The 18,144-nt window shown below is 49.1% G+C and overlaps 1 protein-coding gene across 1 annotated transcript; it reads right to left on the reverse strand.

Annotated features, from left to right (window-relative positions):
* Positions 1-238: 238 nt before the first annotated feature.
* On the reverse strand, positions 239-17,222 carry TUT1 (terminal uridylyl transferase 1, U6 snRNA-specific; the record flags this gene model as incomplete). Its single annotated transcript, XM_080719706.1, has 9 exons — positions 239-1,374; positions 2,625-2,717; positions 2,859-2,969; positions 3,128-3,237; positions 5,238-5,707; positions 10,737-10,837; positions 10,992-11,307; positions 14,865-15,055; positions 17,141-17,222. The coding sequence occupies 9 exons, from the start codon at positions 17,220-17,222 to the stop codon at positions 239-241; spliced, it is 2,610 nt and encodes an 869-aa protein (XP_080575832.1).
* Between the last annotated feature and the right edge of the window lie 922 nt (positions 17,223-18,144).

The following is an 18,144-nucleotide window of genomic DNA, read 5'->3' on the forward strand; positions in this document are numbered from 1 at the left end:
GGAACTCGGTGGTGGCCGGTGCCCCGGTGGCACCCAGGAAGTCCCGCAAGTTGTGATGTGAGGACCAGACTGCTGCGGTGGAGGCATCTTAGGGGGGTCAGGCCAGACACACTGGAACTGCATTAAGGCCTGGGGGAGGGAGAGGAAGAAAAGGCAGAAGGCGTTCTAACCAGGTGTAAATTAAAAAACTAGTTTGTTCATATCAAACTAGCAGCTTTATTCCTTAGGGCCCGTGTCCTCACTTGAGGAGGTATCGAAGCGCTTGCGGGAGGAAAACCTGTAAGAAATGATGGAGATCGGGAAACACGCCTTGGGAGTCCTGGAGTGGGCTCACGGTGAGCGTCTGGTTGGCCTGGGAGGCGGAAGCCACAAAGGCCACGAGGGGCTCAGTTTCTGGCTTCTGTCCGCTACCATTCGGTCCTCGCAGTTCCTGGGTTACACGAGCCTCTATTGCCAGCCATTCTGCTGCCGTGCCGGCGCCACCTTCACCTCCTTCCTGGGCTCGCTGCTGCAGGCGTCTCCGGGCACGGCGTCGCCCCTGCCACACTCGGTGCCACAAGGCGCAGCGCCAGCTCACTGAAGAGGGGCACGACACCCCCTTCCCCGTCTCACCCTGAGGCGCTTCCCGGGCCGCCTCGGGCTCCGCCAGCACTGCGTGGCCCGACGGGCCCTCTTCTCCAGCGGCCAGATGCTTTTCCGGCATCAGAGGTGACTCCCCAGGTTGGCCGGGGCTCCGCATGGCGCAGTCCTGCGGCGGCTCCGCAGCCTCTATAACCATTTCTTCCACTCCATCCTCACTGTAGCCCTCTACGCACCCCTGCTCCTCTTGCCCCTCCCCACAGCTCTCTTTCTGTCCATCTAGTTTCAGTCTCTTGCCTGCCCCACCCTGGGGAGCCTCCTCAGCCCCACCGCCTTCTGCCCTCGGTCTCTTGGTCCCCTGGTCTATGTGGCATCCCAGTGCTTCCCGCAACACCTGTGCCAGGGCGGCAGTGACCCGGGGAAAGGGCGCGGAGGGCAAGGGGATGGGCGTGGCAGACAGCAGGGAGCTGGGGGAGCTGGGCTGCAGGAGGGGCAGCAGCCCCCAGTCCCGACCCCTGGAGGAGCGGCGCTGGTACTGGAGGCTCCGGCAGTAGTTGGCTGCTGCTTGGCAGAGGTTCTGCAGACGCCCTGCCACCCGGCTGGTCACATTGGCTGCAACGTTGTGACTCAGGTCAAAGGGGTCCTGGAGATTCATGGGGCCGAGGCGCAGACCCTCCCAGAGATGAGAGGGCAGGCCCCCAGACACTGGCAGTGCCTGGCCCTCCCTCAGGGACAACAGCGAGCCACGAAGGTCCCAGCTAGAGACGCAGGAGAAGAACTGGGCCAATAGGGAACCTAGAGGCAGATTGGGGAAAGGCGGTCACTCGAAGGCCAGAACTGAGACGGAGGCAGGTCCGCACCAGCCACTTCCTTAGCAGTGCTTTCTTCTTCCTTCCCAAGGGGCTCAGAAGAGTCCTGAGAAACCAGGCTTCTCTGATCCCTCCAAACAAGAGGTCAAGCCTCGCTCCCCACACCCCAGCCATGCCCTGCCCAGATGCTGCTCGTGCCCTTGCTAGCAATATAACCTCAGGCAAGCCACTGAACTGCTGCAAAGCATGGTCTCTGCTTCTGTGAAACAGCCACAACACTAGCTGTCACGGGGCTGCTTTAAGAACCAGGCCCGGCCAGGTGTGATCTGCATGCCTGTAATCCCAGTACTTAGGAAGCTGAGACAGGACAGCTGCATGTTGAGACCAGCCTTTGCAATGCAGCAAGACTCTTAGCAACCTAGAGAGACTCTATTTCAAAGCAAAAAAAAAAAAAACAAAAAAAGCTGGGCTTGGTGGCATGTGCCTGTAATCTCAGTACTTGGGAGGATCACAGGTTAAGACATTCATCAATCTAGTGAGACCCAGTTTCAACACAAAAATAAAGTAGAGCTGGGGGTCACTCAGAGGTAGAATGCCCCTGAGCTCAATACCCAGAATCAGAAAAGATAAAAAAGGGCTATGAGCCAGGCATGGTAATCCCGGCTCACTTGTAATCCCAGCCTTTGGGAGGCTGAGACAGAAGTTCGCAGTTTGAGGACAGCCTCAGCTACTTAATGAGGCCCTCTGCAACTTAGTGAGACCCTGTTTCAAAATAAAGAATAAAAAATAAGCCAGATGTGGTGGCACACACTTGTAATCCCCGCACTTGGTAGGCGGAGACAGGAGGATCGCGCAGGATCGCACAGGTTCGAAGCCAGCAGCGCTGGCTTAAGAAACCCTGTTTCCAAATAAAAAAATTTAAAATAGGTCTGGGAGTGTAGCCCAGAGGTAGAAGGGCTTCCAGGAACCCCAGTACCACCAAAAAAATAAATAAATAAAAAAAAATAAAAAATAGGGTAGGGGATGTAGCTTGGAGGTCGAATACTCCTGGGTTCCATCCCCAGACCCTCAAATAAAAAGAGGCTATGAGTGTAGCTCAGAAGTAGGGTGCCCCTGGATTCAATCTTCAGGGGGAAAAAAAAAAAAAGCATGCCTGGCCCACAGTGAGCAGGCCCTGGCTACCCACTGCAGAGACTAACAATGTTACGAGTCCTCCACCAGGCCTCCCAGACTCACTGAGGGGCTCCACGTTGGTGCTGGGCTCTAGTCTCGAGGCCTCCCTGGGAAAACTACAGTCCCAGCCATCAACTTCCACTTGTTCCCCCTCACCTGCGGAAGCAAAAAAGAGGTCATTTGTACCCCTGGGGAAGTGAGGGGCAGAGGTCTCGTGCCGGTTGCTGGGTATGTCTACGTGCGGTGACGAGGAGCCAGGAGGCTAGGGCGGGAGAGGCGAAGGCCGGCTTTTGGTACCTGCTTTCTGGGTGAGCTGGGACACAGTGGGCAACACGGGAGGGTCCCTGGTCTGAAGGAAGTAGATCACGAGCAAGGTCAAGGCGTAGTTGTTGAGAAGGGGGCCACTCCCTGGGTGAATATCAATAATTCCAGTTAGAGGAGAGGTGCTTTCAAACCCCTCACTGGCGCTTTTCTCAATTCCGGCCCCATCCTGCACCCCCATCTGTGCCTGAATCCGCCTTTGTTCTGACACAAGCTCAGGCCCATCTGTCCTGATTCATTCTTACCTGACAGCCCTCGGCCCTGAGCCCAGCAGCGGACAGTGTACACAAGGGGCCGGACTCGCCCATCCAGCTCAGAGCACAGACTCAGGAAACGGGAGTTATGCAGGGCCAGCCTGGAACAGACACAAGGACACAGGAGCTTAGGAAACCTTGGAACCCGTCACCTCACCAGCTCTCATTCCAGACTTAGGGCCAGCTGGAATAAAGTCAAAGAACGTTTCCCAAAGTGGTGTTAAAACCATGAGTGGCGACACTCGCCTATAATCCCCGTACTTGGAAAGCTGAGACAGGAGGATCCCAGGTTTAAGACCAGCCTCGGCAACTTACTCTCCATAACCTAGTAAGACCCTGTTTCAAAACAAAAAATAAAGAGAAGCCAAGCATGGTGGCACACACTTCCAGTACTTGGGAAACTGAGACAGGAGGATCACAGGTTCATGGCAAGCCTCAGCTACTTAATGAGGCCTCCGCAACTGAGTGAGACCCTGTTTCAAAAATATATAATAAATAGGGCGGGGAGTGTAGCTTGGAGGTAGAATACCCCTAGGTTCAACCCCTAGTACTTCAAGGAGGAAAAAAAGTATTCTAAGCTGGGTGTTGTAGTGCGACGCCTGTAATCCCAGTACTTGGGAAACTGAGACAGAGGATATCAAGCCCAAAGTTAGCCTCAGCAATTTAGTGAAAACCTGTTTCAAAATAAAAAGGACTAGCCAGGAATGGTGGCTCACACCTATAGTTCTAGTACTTAGGAGGCTGAGGGAGGATTACAGGTTCAAGGATAGCCTAGGCAACTAGTGAGACTCTTGTCAGCCTTAGCAAGATACTGTTGCAAAAAAATAAATAAAATAGGGCTGGGAGTGTAGCTTGAAGGTAGAATGCTCCTGGGTTCAATCCCCAGAACCACAATAAATAAATAAATGAAACAGGGCTAGGGGCCAAGTGTGGTGTCTCATGCTTATAATCCCAATACTTGGGAGGCTGCAACAGGAGGATTGCAGGTTCATGACCAACCTCAGCTACTTACTGAGGCCCTCTGCAACTTACTGAGACACTGTTTCAAAAATTAAGAACAGAGCTGGGTGTGATGGCTCAGGTTTATAATCCCAGGATTTGGGAGGCTGACACAGGAGGATTGTGGTTTGAGGACAGCCTTAGCTACTTAGTGAGGCCTTCCATAACTTAGTGAGACCCTGTTTCAAAATAAAGAATAAAAAATAGGCATGGGGTGAAGCTCGGAGTTAGAATGCCCCTGGGTTCAATCCCCAGCACCACACGAAAGAAAGAAAGAAAGAAAGAAAGAAAGAAAGAAAGAAAGAAAGAAAGAAAGAAAGAAAGAAAGAAAGAAGCAAGCGAGCAAGCTGGGACTGTAGCTTGGAGATAGAAAGTGGATTCAATCCCCAGTACCAACAACACAAAAAATGGGGCTAGAGGCCTAGCTCAATGGTAGAGTGCCCCTGGGTTCAATCCCCAGCACCACAGAAACAAATTTATGAGTAAATAAAAAAGTACTCCAGAGCTGAGCCTGGTGGCGCACGCTTGTAATCCCAGCATTTGAGAGGCTGAAACAGGAGGATCACGGTTTGCAGACAGCCTCAGCTACTTAGTGAGGCGCTCTGCAACTCAGTGAGACCCTGTTTCAAACTAAAGAATAAAAAACAGGAATGGGGGTGTCGCTTAGAGGTCAAATGCCCCTGGGTTCCATCCCCAGTACTGCAAAAAAAAAAAAAAAAAGTACTCCAAAAAACATACTTTACAAACATTGAAACAGAAGCCAGATCAGGAGAGCTGAGGAGCAGAAAGTAGAGTGGGACCAAAGCCGGACGAGGTGGCGCACGCTTGTAATCCCAGCATTTGGGAGGCTGACACAGGAGGATCGTGGTTTGAGGACAGCCTCAGCTACCTTAGTGAGGCCCTGCGCAACTCAGTGAGACCCTGTTTCAAAATAAAGAATAAAAAATAGGGCTAGAAGCGTAGCTTGGAGGTCGAATGCCCCTGGGGTGAGCAAACAAGGATAAACTTGACTGAGCAGGCACAGGAGCCTCCAAAGGCCTGACTCCCTCCTCACCCACCCACAACTCAGCCGGCCCTCCCCAACCACCCCCGGCAAAGATACCGGTTACTGAGGGAGATGTCCCCGTGAAGACCTGACGGCCGATGGCAGAACTTGACCACGGGACGCCGGGCGGAGGGCACAGTTTGGACCCTGTACACACCAGGGACGCAGCCTCGGAGAATGGAGCCCAGCAGCTCCAGCATTGCAGCCCCCTCTGGCTTCTCGCCCTTGGAGGCCTCTGCCTGCTCCAGGGCCGTGCGCAGGTCTCCCTCTCCCCTGTCCTCCTGCAGCGGTGAGGTGGGAGGCAGAGACTGCGGAGAGGCGACAGTCTCGGAGGCCAGAGCAGAGTCCGGAGTCGGCGGGGCCATGGAAGAGGTAGGCGTTTCAAAGTCCAGGGCCTCAGAATCGCGGGGAGAAGCTGGGGGCTGTGAGTCGAGCGGGGAGGCCGGGGTGCAGGCCAGGGCTTGAGGGTCCACTGGGGAAGCAAGCGCTGAGTCCAGGGATGGAGACTCCGGAGCTTTGGGGGCTGGCTGTGGATAGAAATGAGCTGTGTGAGTGCCCGCCTGCACTCCCCTAACTAGAGAACATCTCTGTCCCCAGACTCACTCTTACTTATGTTTATTATTATTATGTTATTATGTTTATTATTATTCTCTGGGCTTCGGGCATATAAACTCATTTAATCGTCACACTACCTACCTGCGTATTTATTTAATTTTGTGGTACTAGGGATGGAATCCAGGTGCATTCTACCTCTGACCTATACCCCCAGCCCTATTTTTTTTTTTGAACCACCGTCTTGATAAGTTGCTGAGGCTGGCTTTGACCCTGCAATTCTCCTGTCTCAGCCTCCCAAATACTGAGATTATAGGCATGTGCCACCATGCGTGGTTTCAAATATTCCTGTTTTCCTTTTTCTTTTTGCCGTACTAGGGATGGAACCCAGGGACATTCTACCTCCAAACTACACCCCTACCCCTATTTTTTCTTAAAATAACTTTAATTCCCAATATAAATGCTCTCTATATAAAAACCATATCTCTGAAAGACAAATAAGGGCAGAGAAACTATTTCATTTTCTTAGCTTTTTCTTAAAGGGGTTCTTTTTTTTTTTTTTTTTTTTTCTTTTTGGAACTGGAGATCAAACCCAGAGCGCCACACCGGCAAAGCAGGTGCTTTGCCATTGAGCTACATCCCAGCCCCTTCATTTTCTATTTTTATTTTTACTTTTTATTTTTTGAGGGTCTGGGGATGGAACCCAGGGGTATTTGACCTCCGAGCTACACCCCCTGCCTTATTTTTTATTCTTTATTTTGAAACAGGGTCTCAATGAGTTGCAGAGGGCCTCACTTAGTAGCTGAGGCCGTCGGCGAACTGCAATCCTCTGGTCTCAGCTTACCAAATGTTGGGATTACAAGTGTGTGCCACCACGCTCGGCCAAGAGGAGCTATTTCAGAAAAGACTAAAAAGACAATACTTAAGAAAAAAGGCAGAGCCAGGCATGGTGGCGCGCACTTGTAATCCCAGCATTTGGGAGGCAGAGACCAGAGGATCAAGGTTCACAGACACCCTCGGCTACTTAGTGAGGCCCTCTGCAACTCAGTGAGACCCTGTTTCAAAATAAAGAGTAAAAAATAGAAGGGGGGTTAGTCGCTCAGAGGTCAAATGTCCCTGGGCTCCATCCCCAGACCCGCAAAAAAAAAAAAAAAAAAAAGCAATGCTACGCTGGGCGCAGTGGTATACTACTGCAATCCTAGCACGTGGGAGACTGGGGCAGGAGGATCCCCAATTTGAGGCCAGCACCAGCAACTTGGTGAGACCTTCAGCAATTTAGCAAGAGCCTGTTTCAAAATAAAAAATTAAAATAGCTGGGGCATAGCTCAGAGAGAGAATGCTTCTGAGTTCAGTCTACATTACCAAAAAAAAAAAAAAAAAAAAAAAAAAAAGACCGTACCAAAGTACATTCTCAGGATAGCTGACAAGATATGGATTCATGTCTTTTTAAGTTTTACACCGTACCAGTGTGACATCTGCTTGAACTGATAAATCATACTGGAGTTGCAAACGGGAGTACCTTTCTTATAGAACATACTTCAGAATGTTCAGGGCAAGCTGGGCGTGGTGGCACATGCCTGTGATCTTAGTACTTCGGAGTTTAAGACAGGAGGACTGGAAGTTTGAGGCCAGCCTCAGCAACTAAGCGAGACCCTGTTTCAAAGTAAAACCAAATAGGATGTAGCTCAGAGATTGAATGCCCCAGGTCAATCCTCGAAACCAAAGAATGAAGAGGGAATGATAAATGTTTTTAAAGAGAACAACTCAGCCTAGCCAGGCGTGGTGGCGCACGCTTGTAATCCCAGCATTTGGGAGGCTGAGACCAGAGGATCGTGGTTCGCGGACAGCCTCAACTACCTTAGTGAGGCCCTCCGCAACTTAGACCCTGTTTCAAAATAAAGAATAAAAAACTGGGCAAGGGGGTGTAGCTCGGAGGTCAAATGCCCCTGGGTTCCATTCCCAGACCAGCAAAAAAAAAAAAAGAAAGAAAGAAAGAAAAGGAAAAACTCAGCCAGGCATGTAATCCCAGTACCTGGGAGGCTGAGACAGGAGGATCAAAGTTCACAGCCAGCCTCGGTTACTTACTGAGGCCCTCTGCAACTTAGTGAGACCCTGTTTCAAAATAAAGAATAAAAAATAGAGCGTATAGCTGAGAGTGTAGCTCAGAGGTAGAATGCCTCTGGGTTCCATCCCAAGGACCTGCAAAAATGAGAGAAAATCTCTGAACCAAGTGTAGTGCTGCACGCCTGTAATCCCAGTACTTGAGAGGCTGAGACAGGAGGAGTACACATTTTTTATTGTTTTTTGTCTTTTTTCTGTGGCACTGGGGATTGAACCCAATTCTACCTCAAAGCAATACCCTCAGCCCTGTTTTATTTTGAAATGGTCTTGCTAGGTTAACGAGAGTCTCACAATTTGCTGAGGCTGTCCTCCAACCTGCAGGGCTCCTGTCTCAGCCTCCCAAGTACTGGGATTACAAACATGCACCACCACACCCAGTTCAGGATTGCACATTTGAAGCCAGCCTCGGCAAGAGAGCGAGGCCCTCGACAACTTAGTGAGACCCTATTTCAAAATAAAAAATAAAATAGGACTAGGGGTATAGCTCCAATACCCACATACACAAAGAAAACAACCCTTTTGTTGGTGGGGTATAGTTCCGTGGTAAGACACTTGCCCAGCACACACAAGGCCCTGGTTCAATCTAAGCACTAAAAGAAAACAGTGATAACCCCTTTTGTGAGGGTAAGAGGCATATGGGAACAATAGTTTCTGCTGAATTTTGCTACTAACCTAAGAACAGTCTTGTGTGTGTGTGTGGTATTAAGAATTAAACCCGTGGCCTGGCACGTGTTGGGCAATGCTCTACCACCGAGTACATCCCCACGTCTTTTTATTTTATTTTAAGCCCATGTCTCAGTAATTTGTCCAAACTGACCCCAAACTTGGGATCCTCCTGCCTCGGCCTCCCTAGTTGCTAGAATTATAGGCAAGAAAGAAATATCACACCAGGCTCTAAAGTCCTTTTTTTCTTTTTCTTTTTTGGTACTAGGATTGAATCCAGGAGTGTTCTACCTCCAAGCTAAACACCTGGCCTGTCCGTCCATCCATCCATCCATTCATTAATTATTTATTTGTGGTACTAGGAACTGAACTCAGAGGCATTCTACCTCCAAGCTACACCCCCAGACCGATTTCATTTCTTATTTGGAAACAGGTCTCACTAAGTTGCTGAGAGCCTCACTAAATTGCTGAGGCTGGCTAAGAACCTGCTCAGCCTCCCAAGTGCTGGAATTACAAGCATGCACCACCACACCTGGCTCATTCATACATTTCCGTGTGTGGTACTAGGGAATGAACCTAGGGGCGCTGTATCTCCAAGCCACAGCCTCAGCCTTTTTTTATCTTTGGTACTTGTGTGGTGCTAGGGATGGATCCCAGGGGCATCCTTTCTCTGAACTACACCCCCAATTCTTTTTTACTTGGAAATGGGGTCTTGCTAAGTGCTGAGAACCTCACTAAATTACTGAGAGATTGTCCTCAAGCCTGCAATCTTCCTTTCTCAGCTTCCTACGTACTAGGATTACAGGAGTACGCCATCATGCCTGGTTTCTTTTTGTTGTTTTGTGGTACCAGGGATTGAGCCCAAGGGCGTTCTACCTCCAAGCTACAACCCCTGTCCTATTTTTCATTCTCTATTTTGAAACAGGGTCTCACTAAGTATAGCTGAAGCTGGCTGCAAACCAGCAATCCTCCTGTCTCAGCCTCCCCAGTACTGAGATTACAAGATTATAAGCATGCACCACAATGCCCGGCATATTTTTTGTTTTGAAACAGGGTCCCGCTAGATTCTTCAGTCTCCTTAAACTGCTGAAGCTGGTCTCAAACCTGCGATCCCTCTGTCTCAGCCGAAAAGCACTACAATTACAGGGGCACACCACCATGCCTGGCCCTTTTAATTTTTTTGTTTTGAAAAAAGGGTCTAGCTAAGTTGCTGAAGGTCTTGCTAAATTGCTGAGGCTTGCCTCAAACCTGTAATCCTCCTATCTTAGCCTCCCGAGTACTGGGATTATAGGTGTGCACCGCCATGCCATGGTTCTATGTCTGAGCTACACCCCCAATGCTATTTTATTTTTATTTTGAAACAAGGTCTCACTAGGTTGATGACAGTCTCACTACTTGCTGAGGCTGTCCTCGAACCTACAGTCCTCATGTCTCAGCCTCCCAAGTGCTGGGATTACAGGCGTGCACCACCATGCCTCGCTGAAAGTCTGCTGTCACCGGGCATGGTGGCACACGCTTGGGAGGCTGAGACAGGAGGATTGCACAGGTTTGAAGCCAGCCTCAGCTACTTAGTGAGGCTCTCAGCCTGTTTCTAAATAAAATATAAAATAGGTCTGGGAGTAGAGCCCAGAGGTAAACAAAAACAAACAAACAAACAAAAAAAAAGCCCCTGGGTTCCACCCCAGTACCACACACACAAAAAAGTCTCTTGTTGTTAAAGTGTTGTTGTTTGGTAGTACTGGGGATTGAACCCAGGGACATTCTACTTGCAAGATATCCCCCAGCCCTGTTTTATCTTTATTTTGAAACAAGGTCTCACCAAGTTGGGTCGAGTCTCATTACTTGTTGAGGCTGTCCTCAAACCTGTGATCTTCCTGTCTCAGCCTCCCAAGTACTGGGATTACAAGCATGTGCCACCAAGCCTGGCCAAAGTCTATGAAAAACAATAATGGCCCCTTCCTATTCCAAAAACAGAATCTATACATTAAATATTAGGAAATACAGATAAACAAATTACCTTATATATACCTTTTTACCCATCTGTACTAACATTTCTCCAATTACAATAACCTTTCAGGGAAAAACAAAAACACAAAACACAATAACCCTTTCGGGTAGGTCCTCTTTCGCCCCCTTTACAATTGTGGAACTGAGGCATGGAGATGTAGGCCTTCGCTGCCAGCCCCATGCGCGTTCTCCAGCTCCTCCCTGGTCACTCACCTGGGGCTCCTCCAAGTCACCCAGGTCCAAGAAGAGGTCAAGGTCACAGCCGTGGACATCAAAGCTGTTCACTGAGGAGCCAAAAGGATGCACTACACAGCCTAGGTGCCAAGCAGAGAATAAAGGTCAAGAAGCAATAGGGCAGAGCAGGAGGTAGACACAGGCGGGTACAAAGACAGGACAACCACAGATCAGCAGCTCCAGCTGAGGGAAGACGGACGCACACAGAGCGGGCTCCAGCACAGCAGGGCTCACCAGGGAAGAACTCCGTGAAGACCTCCTGCATCAGGGCCACCACCAGGACTCGAAGCTGCCGTTCAGCCTCAGACAGTTCCCTCAGCCCCACGAGCTTGACCATTTGCGCCCCTACATCAGGAGCCTCTGCGAGGGCCCTGGACAACTGCTGGCTGTCAGGGGCTGCTCGTCTGGGGGATTTGGAGGCTGGACTCTGGAACTCCTTTTGCTCCCGCGGCCGGACACGCAACCGATGTCCTCCAAGGCTGTGCTGGGACTGAGACAAGACAGCTTCCCGAGCACCCACGTCTGCCATCTCCACAATGGCAAACACTCCCTGGCAAAAAAACAGAAGCTGTAATGATGGTTTTGCAACCAAGAATACAAGCACAGGGTCTGATGGTGAGTGAGAATCTTTGAAATGGGGACTAGCCCATACACTGGGAATATGTGCATGCCGTTTCCCTGACAACAGGGAACATATTTGTGTGGGGGGGGAGGGGGGGTACTGGGGGTGGAACCCAGGGGCTTTCTACCTCCGGGCTACACTCCCAGACCTATTTTAGACTTTAATTGGAAACAGGGTCTCACTAAGTTGCTGAGAGCCCCACTAAGTAGCTGAGGCTGGCTTTGAACCTATGCGATCCTCCTGTCTCAGCCTCCCAAGCGCTGAGATTACAAGCGTGCGCCACCACGGCCGGCAACAGGACACATATTTAGAAAAGCAATTTTTTTCCTATCTCATACATTTTACTCCCAGCTCAGTCTGCCTCTGAAAAATCTCATTTTACCTATTATATTGTCCCTTCTCTTCCCTATAATTTCATAGGTTATCATGTGGCCTACCCCCTAACTTTTCCTTGTTTAATTTTACTGTGTGTAGGGGGGGCTGGGGATTAAACCCAGGGGTACTCTACCTCAGAGCAACACCCCAACCCTATTTTATTGTTATTATTATTTTTATTTTTTTGTGGTACTTGGGAGTGGAACCCAGGAGCCTTCTATATACCTCCAGCCCTGTATTATTTTTTGTTTGGAAACAGGGTCTCGCTAAGTTGCTGAGGTTGGCTGAGAACGCGCAATCCTCCTGTCTCAGCCTCCCAAGTACTGGAATTACAGGCATGTGCCACCGTGCCTAGCTTTTCATTTTGAAACAAGGTCTGAGAGCTGAGACAGGAGGATGGCAGGTTCAAGGACAGCCTCAGCAAGTAGTGAGAAACGGAGACACCTAGCAAGACTGTTTCAAAAATAAGAATTAGCCGGGCGTGGTGGCGCACGCTTGTCATCCCCGCGCTTGGGAGGCGGAGACAGGAGGATCGCGCAGGTTCGAAGCCAGCCGCGCGCGCTGGCTTAGGAGACCCTGTTTCTAAATAAAAATATAAAAATAGGTCTGGGAGTGTAGCCCAGAGGTAGAAGGGCTTCCAGGAACCCCAGTACCACCAAATAAATAAATAAATAAATAAAATAAAATAAAAATAAAAATAGAAGCCAGGTGTGATGGTGCACACTTGTAATTCCAGTACTTAGGAGGCTGAAACAGAAGGATCACAGGTTCAAGGACAGCCTCAGCTACTTAGTGAGGTTCTTCAAAACTTAGTGAGACCCTGTTTCAAAATAATGAATTAAAAATAGGGCTGGGGGTATAGCTTGGAGGTAGAAGTTCAATCTCCTGAGTTCAATCCCAGTAGCATACACATACACACACACACACAAAAAAAAAAAACCTGGTGTGCTAAGGCTAAATATAAATATGCGTGTGCACACACACACATACACACACACAATTTGTGTCTGTGTGTGGTGCTGGGGATGGAGCCCAGGGCCTCAAGCATGCTAGGCAAGCACCCTACCACTGGGCTGTACCCTCAGTCCTTAATGATATTTGGGATCGCCTACACCACACACCCACTTAGTCAGAGTGAAGCCTCAGAAGCACAATGTGGTCAAACACAGCACTGCAACAATGGACTTTTTCAAGGCTCTAAATAGACAGGAACAAAAGGCCTCCCTGGAAGCGAAACAAAAAGCACCGCCAAGGCCGGGCATGGTGGCACAAGCGTGTAAATCCCAGTACTTGGGAGGCTGAGACAGGAGGATCGCAGGTTTGTGGCCAGCCTCGGCAACTTAGTGAGACAGTTTACAAATAAAATATAAAATTGAGGCCGGGTGCATTGGTACACACTTGTAATCCCAGCATTCAGTAGGCTGAGACAGGAGAATCGTGGTTTGAAGACAGCCTCAACTAGTACTTAGTGAGGCCCTTTGTAACTCAGTGAGACCCCGCTTCAAAATAAAGAATAAAAGAAAAGCCGGGCGTGGTGGCACACGCTTTTAATCCCCGGGCTTGGGAGGCGGAGACAGGAGGATCGCACAGGTTTGAAGCCAGCCGCATTGGCTTAAGAGACCCTGTTTCCAAATTAAAAAAAAAAAAAGTTCTGAGAGTGTAGCCTGGAGGTAGAAGGGTTTCCAGGAAACCCAGTACCACCAAAAATAAATACATAAATAAATAAAAGAATATTAAAAAAATAGGGCTGGGGGTGTAGCTCGGAGGTAGAACACCCCTGGGTTCCATCCCCAGCACCACAGGGGGTAAAAAAAAGGATCACCAAGAACAAGCTTGTTTGTCCATCATTGTCCAGGCCATGGTTTCCTGACCAAGTAACCTCCTCAGTTCTTATCAACCAGTTTATCAACCCGCTCCTAGGGAGCTGATCCTCCAATGGTATGACAGTCTTTAGGCACTAACTTTCACTGTCATTCCTCACTGGCTTTCCCCTCCAAACTGTACGCTCTCTGCAAGAAGGGACTCCATCTATCCCATTCACTACTCAGAATGCAGCCCTAAGCATGAGACTTAGTAAAAAGTTAGTAAAAAATAAATATTTGAGCCGGAGGTGGTGGCACGTGCTTGTAATACCAGTACTTGAGAGGCTGAGACAGGAGGATTGCAGGTTCAAAGCCACCCTTGGTAACTTAGTGAGGCCTGCTGCAATATAGTAAGACCCTGTTTCCAAATAAGAAATTAAATTGGCTTGGGGATATAACTTGGGATGGATATATATATATATATATATATATATATATATATGCCTCTGGGTTCAATCTCTAGTACAAATATATATATATATATTATATATATATAATATATATATATAATATATATATTATATATATATTTGGCAAATAAGTAAGTTAGACTAAATAAGTAAAAGACCAAAAAAAAAAAAAAAAAAATTCCCCCAGCAACTAACTCTTGGATAAAACCCAAGGGGGTAGGAAAGGTGTTAGAATCTCACAAGGCTACACTACCCCAAGTTCTGTGGTATCCAGCAAGGACTTGCCGTATCAAAAACTAGACAAGCCAGGCGTGGTGGCTTGACCTGTTTGCTATCTTAGTACTTGGGAGACTCAGACAGGAGGATCACAGGTTCAGCAATTAGCAAGACTCTCAGCAACCTAGAAAGACCCTGTTTCAAAAACAAAAAATAAGCCGGGCGTGGTGGCGCACGCTTGTAATCCCCGCGCTTGGGAGGCTGAGACAGGAGGATCGCACGGGTTCGAAGCCAGCCTCAGCTGCTTAGTGAGGCTCTCAGCAACTTGGTGAGACCCTGTTTCCAAATAAAAATACATTAAAAAAAAAAAAGGTCTGGGAGTATAGCCCGGAGGTAGAAAGCCTCTGGGTTGCACCCCCAGTACCACCAAAAACAAAACAAAACAAAACAAAACAAACAAAAAAAAACAAAACAAAAAAAAAATATATATATATATATATGGCTCGGAATTTGAATAAATAAATAAATACCAGCCAAAGAAGGCTGCTGGTTTCTCTCTCCTGTCTCCTTTGGTATGCAGCACAACTTACTCACTTTTTACCCCCAGAACCATTCACTGTACCTTGTCTTTGTCCATGACAACACTGGCCACAGGTCCAAATGCCTGGAAGTATTCAGAAAGCTGAGCAGAATTCACATCCCTGGGAAAGCCACTAACAAACACGCTTCGAAGTCCCTGGGCCTTCCTGGCAGCCCGTAGCTCTACCAGATGCCGGTGCTTCCGGCCTCCCAAGTGGGCCTCTAGGCTGGGTCCTGCAGGGTCAGGTAAGAGACAAAAACATCCGAATTACTATTTTTTTTTTTTTTTTTTTTTTTTTTTTTTTGGTGGTACTGGGGTTCCTGGAAGCCCTTCTACCTCCGGGCTACACTCCCAGACCTATTTTTACATTTTTTTTTTAATTTGGAAACAGGGTCTCCTAAGCCAGCGCGCGCGGCTGGCTTCGAACCTGCGCGATCCTCCTGTCTCTGCCTCCCAAGCGCGGGGATTACAAGCGTGCGCTACCACGCCCGGCCCGAATTACTCTTTCAGTGTACTTGTTCCCTGGCTCTGCTATGAATACACTTACATCCTGTTGATCCAAGCAACAGAAAGTATGAGCTTTAGGTGCACGTGGTGGTACATGCCTGTAATCCTAGTACTTAGGAGGCAAGACAGGAGGATTGTAGGTTTACAGCCAGCCTCAGCAACTAAGGCCCTCTGCAACTTAGTGAGACCCTGTTTCAAAATACATAATATAGGGATGGAGGTATGGCCCAGTGTCAGAGTGGCCTGGGTTCAATCTCCAGCAACACACACACACACATACACACACACACACACACAGACTGCAACATTTGAATAAAGTCTGCTCCTTTCACATCTGATATCCTTGTCAACTTGTCTATACAGTGCACTCTCTAAGTGGTTCCCAGGAGAAGTAGCCACACTACAAATAGTTCTTAACCCGTTATGTCCCATCCTCTATATGACACCTCTAATATTCAATTTAAGTTTTTATAGGTGTCATCTCTATATAGGACAATGAAACATAATGGGATAAACCATCAATGTATGCTAAAGAAACATGTAGGTAAAGTAACAGCTTCAAATTGTAAAGAAATTAACAGTCATGTAGACAGTGAAATAAAGCATAGCCCTGAATAATCCCCACAAATCAAATGTGGATATTGAATTGTGACTGCAATTTGCAGGATCTGAAATCACACTGCCCAAGTTCAAATCTCAGCTCTGTCAAGCTGTGTGAGTCCTTGACCTTGCTTAACTTAACTCTTTGCGCATCACGGTCCCCAGATATAAAATGGAGAAGCCGGGCGTGGTGGCGCACGCTTGTAATCCCCGCGCTTGGGAGGCTGAGACAGGAGGATCACATGGATTCAAAGCCAGTCTCAGCTACTGAGTGAGGCTCACAGCAACTTAGTGAGACCCTGTTTCCAAATAAAATATAAAAATAGGTCTGGGAGTGTAGCCCAGAGGTAGAAAGCCTCTGGGTTCCACCCCCAGTACCACCAAAAGAATAAATAAAATAAAATAAAATGGAGAGAATAACACCTACCATATAACTATTATTCATATATATAGAACCTGGCAGAAATCCTCATACATGGTAAATGTGGGTGAATTAGCTACTAGTATTTTTATTATCAGTCAGCTGCTTAATATCACTCAAGTATTTGTGGGGCCAAGGATGACTCCTGGGTTTGTGGCTTGCCCTACTGTTCAAAGAGTGGCAGTGCCATTCGTGGAGAAAAGACTGGAAGGCTCTGTTTAGGGAAGATCACGATTCCAGACTACAAAGGTGGAACCTGAGGTTTCACCGAGGCCTCTGTCTACCTCCCCAAACCCATATTCTGCCTTTCCCTCAGCGGTATCTCGTGCTCCGGTCATTCATGCTTTGCCGTCTCAGCCATCCTCGTGGAGGTCCTCTGTAGGCCTTCCTCGACTAAATTACTGCCTTCTAGGGGATGCCACAGCTCTCCAAACGTATCCAGGCAGCAACGAACATGTCTCGATCTAGATGGTGAGCTCCTACATCTCTGAACTCCCTCTCTCCACCAGAAAGGCCAGCAAAGTACCAGGTGAAAAGATCTCCTATAATAGATGATAACGAGGCAATAGCACAATGAAACTTTCGTCGTGAAGACTTCGGATACTGGGAGGGGGTGTACAGAAGTGGGCCTTTCCCCACGCTCCAACCTCCTCGGACGTGCGGAGTAAACCCGAAGGTGGGTGACCCTACCAACGACTTAACAAGAACTGTGACCTGTAACCCTAACTTTCGCCAGAACCCAAAGACTTCCGAAAGCCCACAGCCACCCCCCTCACTAGCCACCGCTTACGGTTGGCTGTAGTAACGTGGCAGAGGCAGCAGCGGAAACCCCCACGCGGCAGCGATTCGACATCCGAATCCACCGCCGCCATGGCGACCCTCGGGTACCGACACAACGCAAGCACTCCTGCCGCCGCCGGAACTCCTCCAAACCGCGGCGCGCAGAGGCCACGCCCAGCCCCCCCGGAAGTGACGTCATGTCCGCCCGCGCGCAAGCACTCCCCGGAAACCTAGCACCTTCGACTCGAGGTTCCGTTTCTAGCCCGGTTTAAAAAGAGCCGCCCAGCCACGCTGCGGATTGGTGCGTTCTGAGCCGTTCCGGCGTCGATTGGCCCAAAGAATCTTGAATATTCATAAGGCAGCCACAAAGGCTGGCGCCCGGTGGCTTTTCGGGGCCGCTCTTTTGACAGCAAGTCGGCTTCCTTGTCAAGTGGTCGTTACCGTCGTGTTCCTTCAGCCGGCTGTTAACGACCCTCACGGTTGCACCCTCAACCCCATTCGTTCAACCCCAGCGAATAATGGCGGAGGATGGGAACCTTTCAGTCCTTTGGCCCACGGAGCAAAGTTCAGGACTGTCCTCGGAGTCCAGTCCAGAGGTGTCACTCGAGGGCTGTTCCTGTCTTCCACTGCCGCCGGATCCCACAAAACAGAAGTTCTAGGCCCGTTTCCTAGCCCTCCTTGGGGCACTCTGTCCCGCAGACACCTTCTGGACTCCAGGAGACCACAACCACATTGCTACATTAAGGGGACCCAGTCTCGTTCCTTCCGCCGTAACCAACTGGGTGGATGGAGTGTACTAACCAGGCGCCAAAAACAGCTGCCCACGTGAAGGCCACGCCACAGAACCAACTATGGCAGCAGCTGAGTAAAGACACTGGAGGGGGTGAAGTGCTGCTTACACCCAGACGGGAACGGTCCTTAGTCCCTACAAACACCACAAAGGTGTAGGCTTAAAACAGGGAGAAAATAAGGGAGCAGGAGGAAGCTAGGAACCAGGATCCGTCCGATGGGCTA

The sequence above is a fragment of the Muscardinus avellanarius genome (genome assembly GCF_963383645.1).
Source record: "Muscardinus avellanarius genome assembly, chromosome: 1".
Classification (NCBI taxonomy): Eukaryota; Metazoa; Chordata; class Mammalia; order Rodentia; family Gliridae; genus Muscardinus; species Muscardinus avellanarius.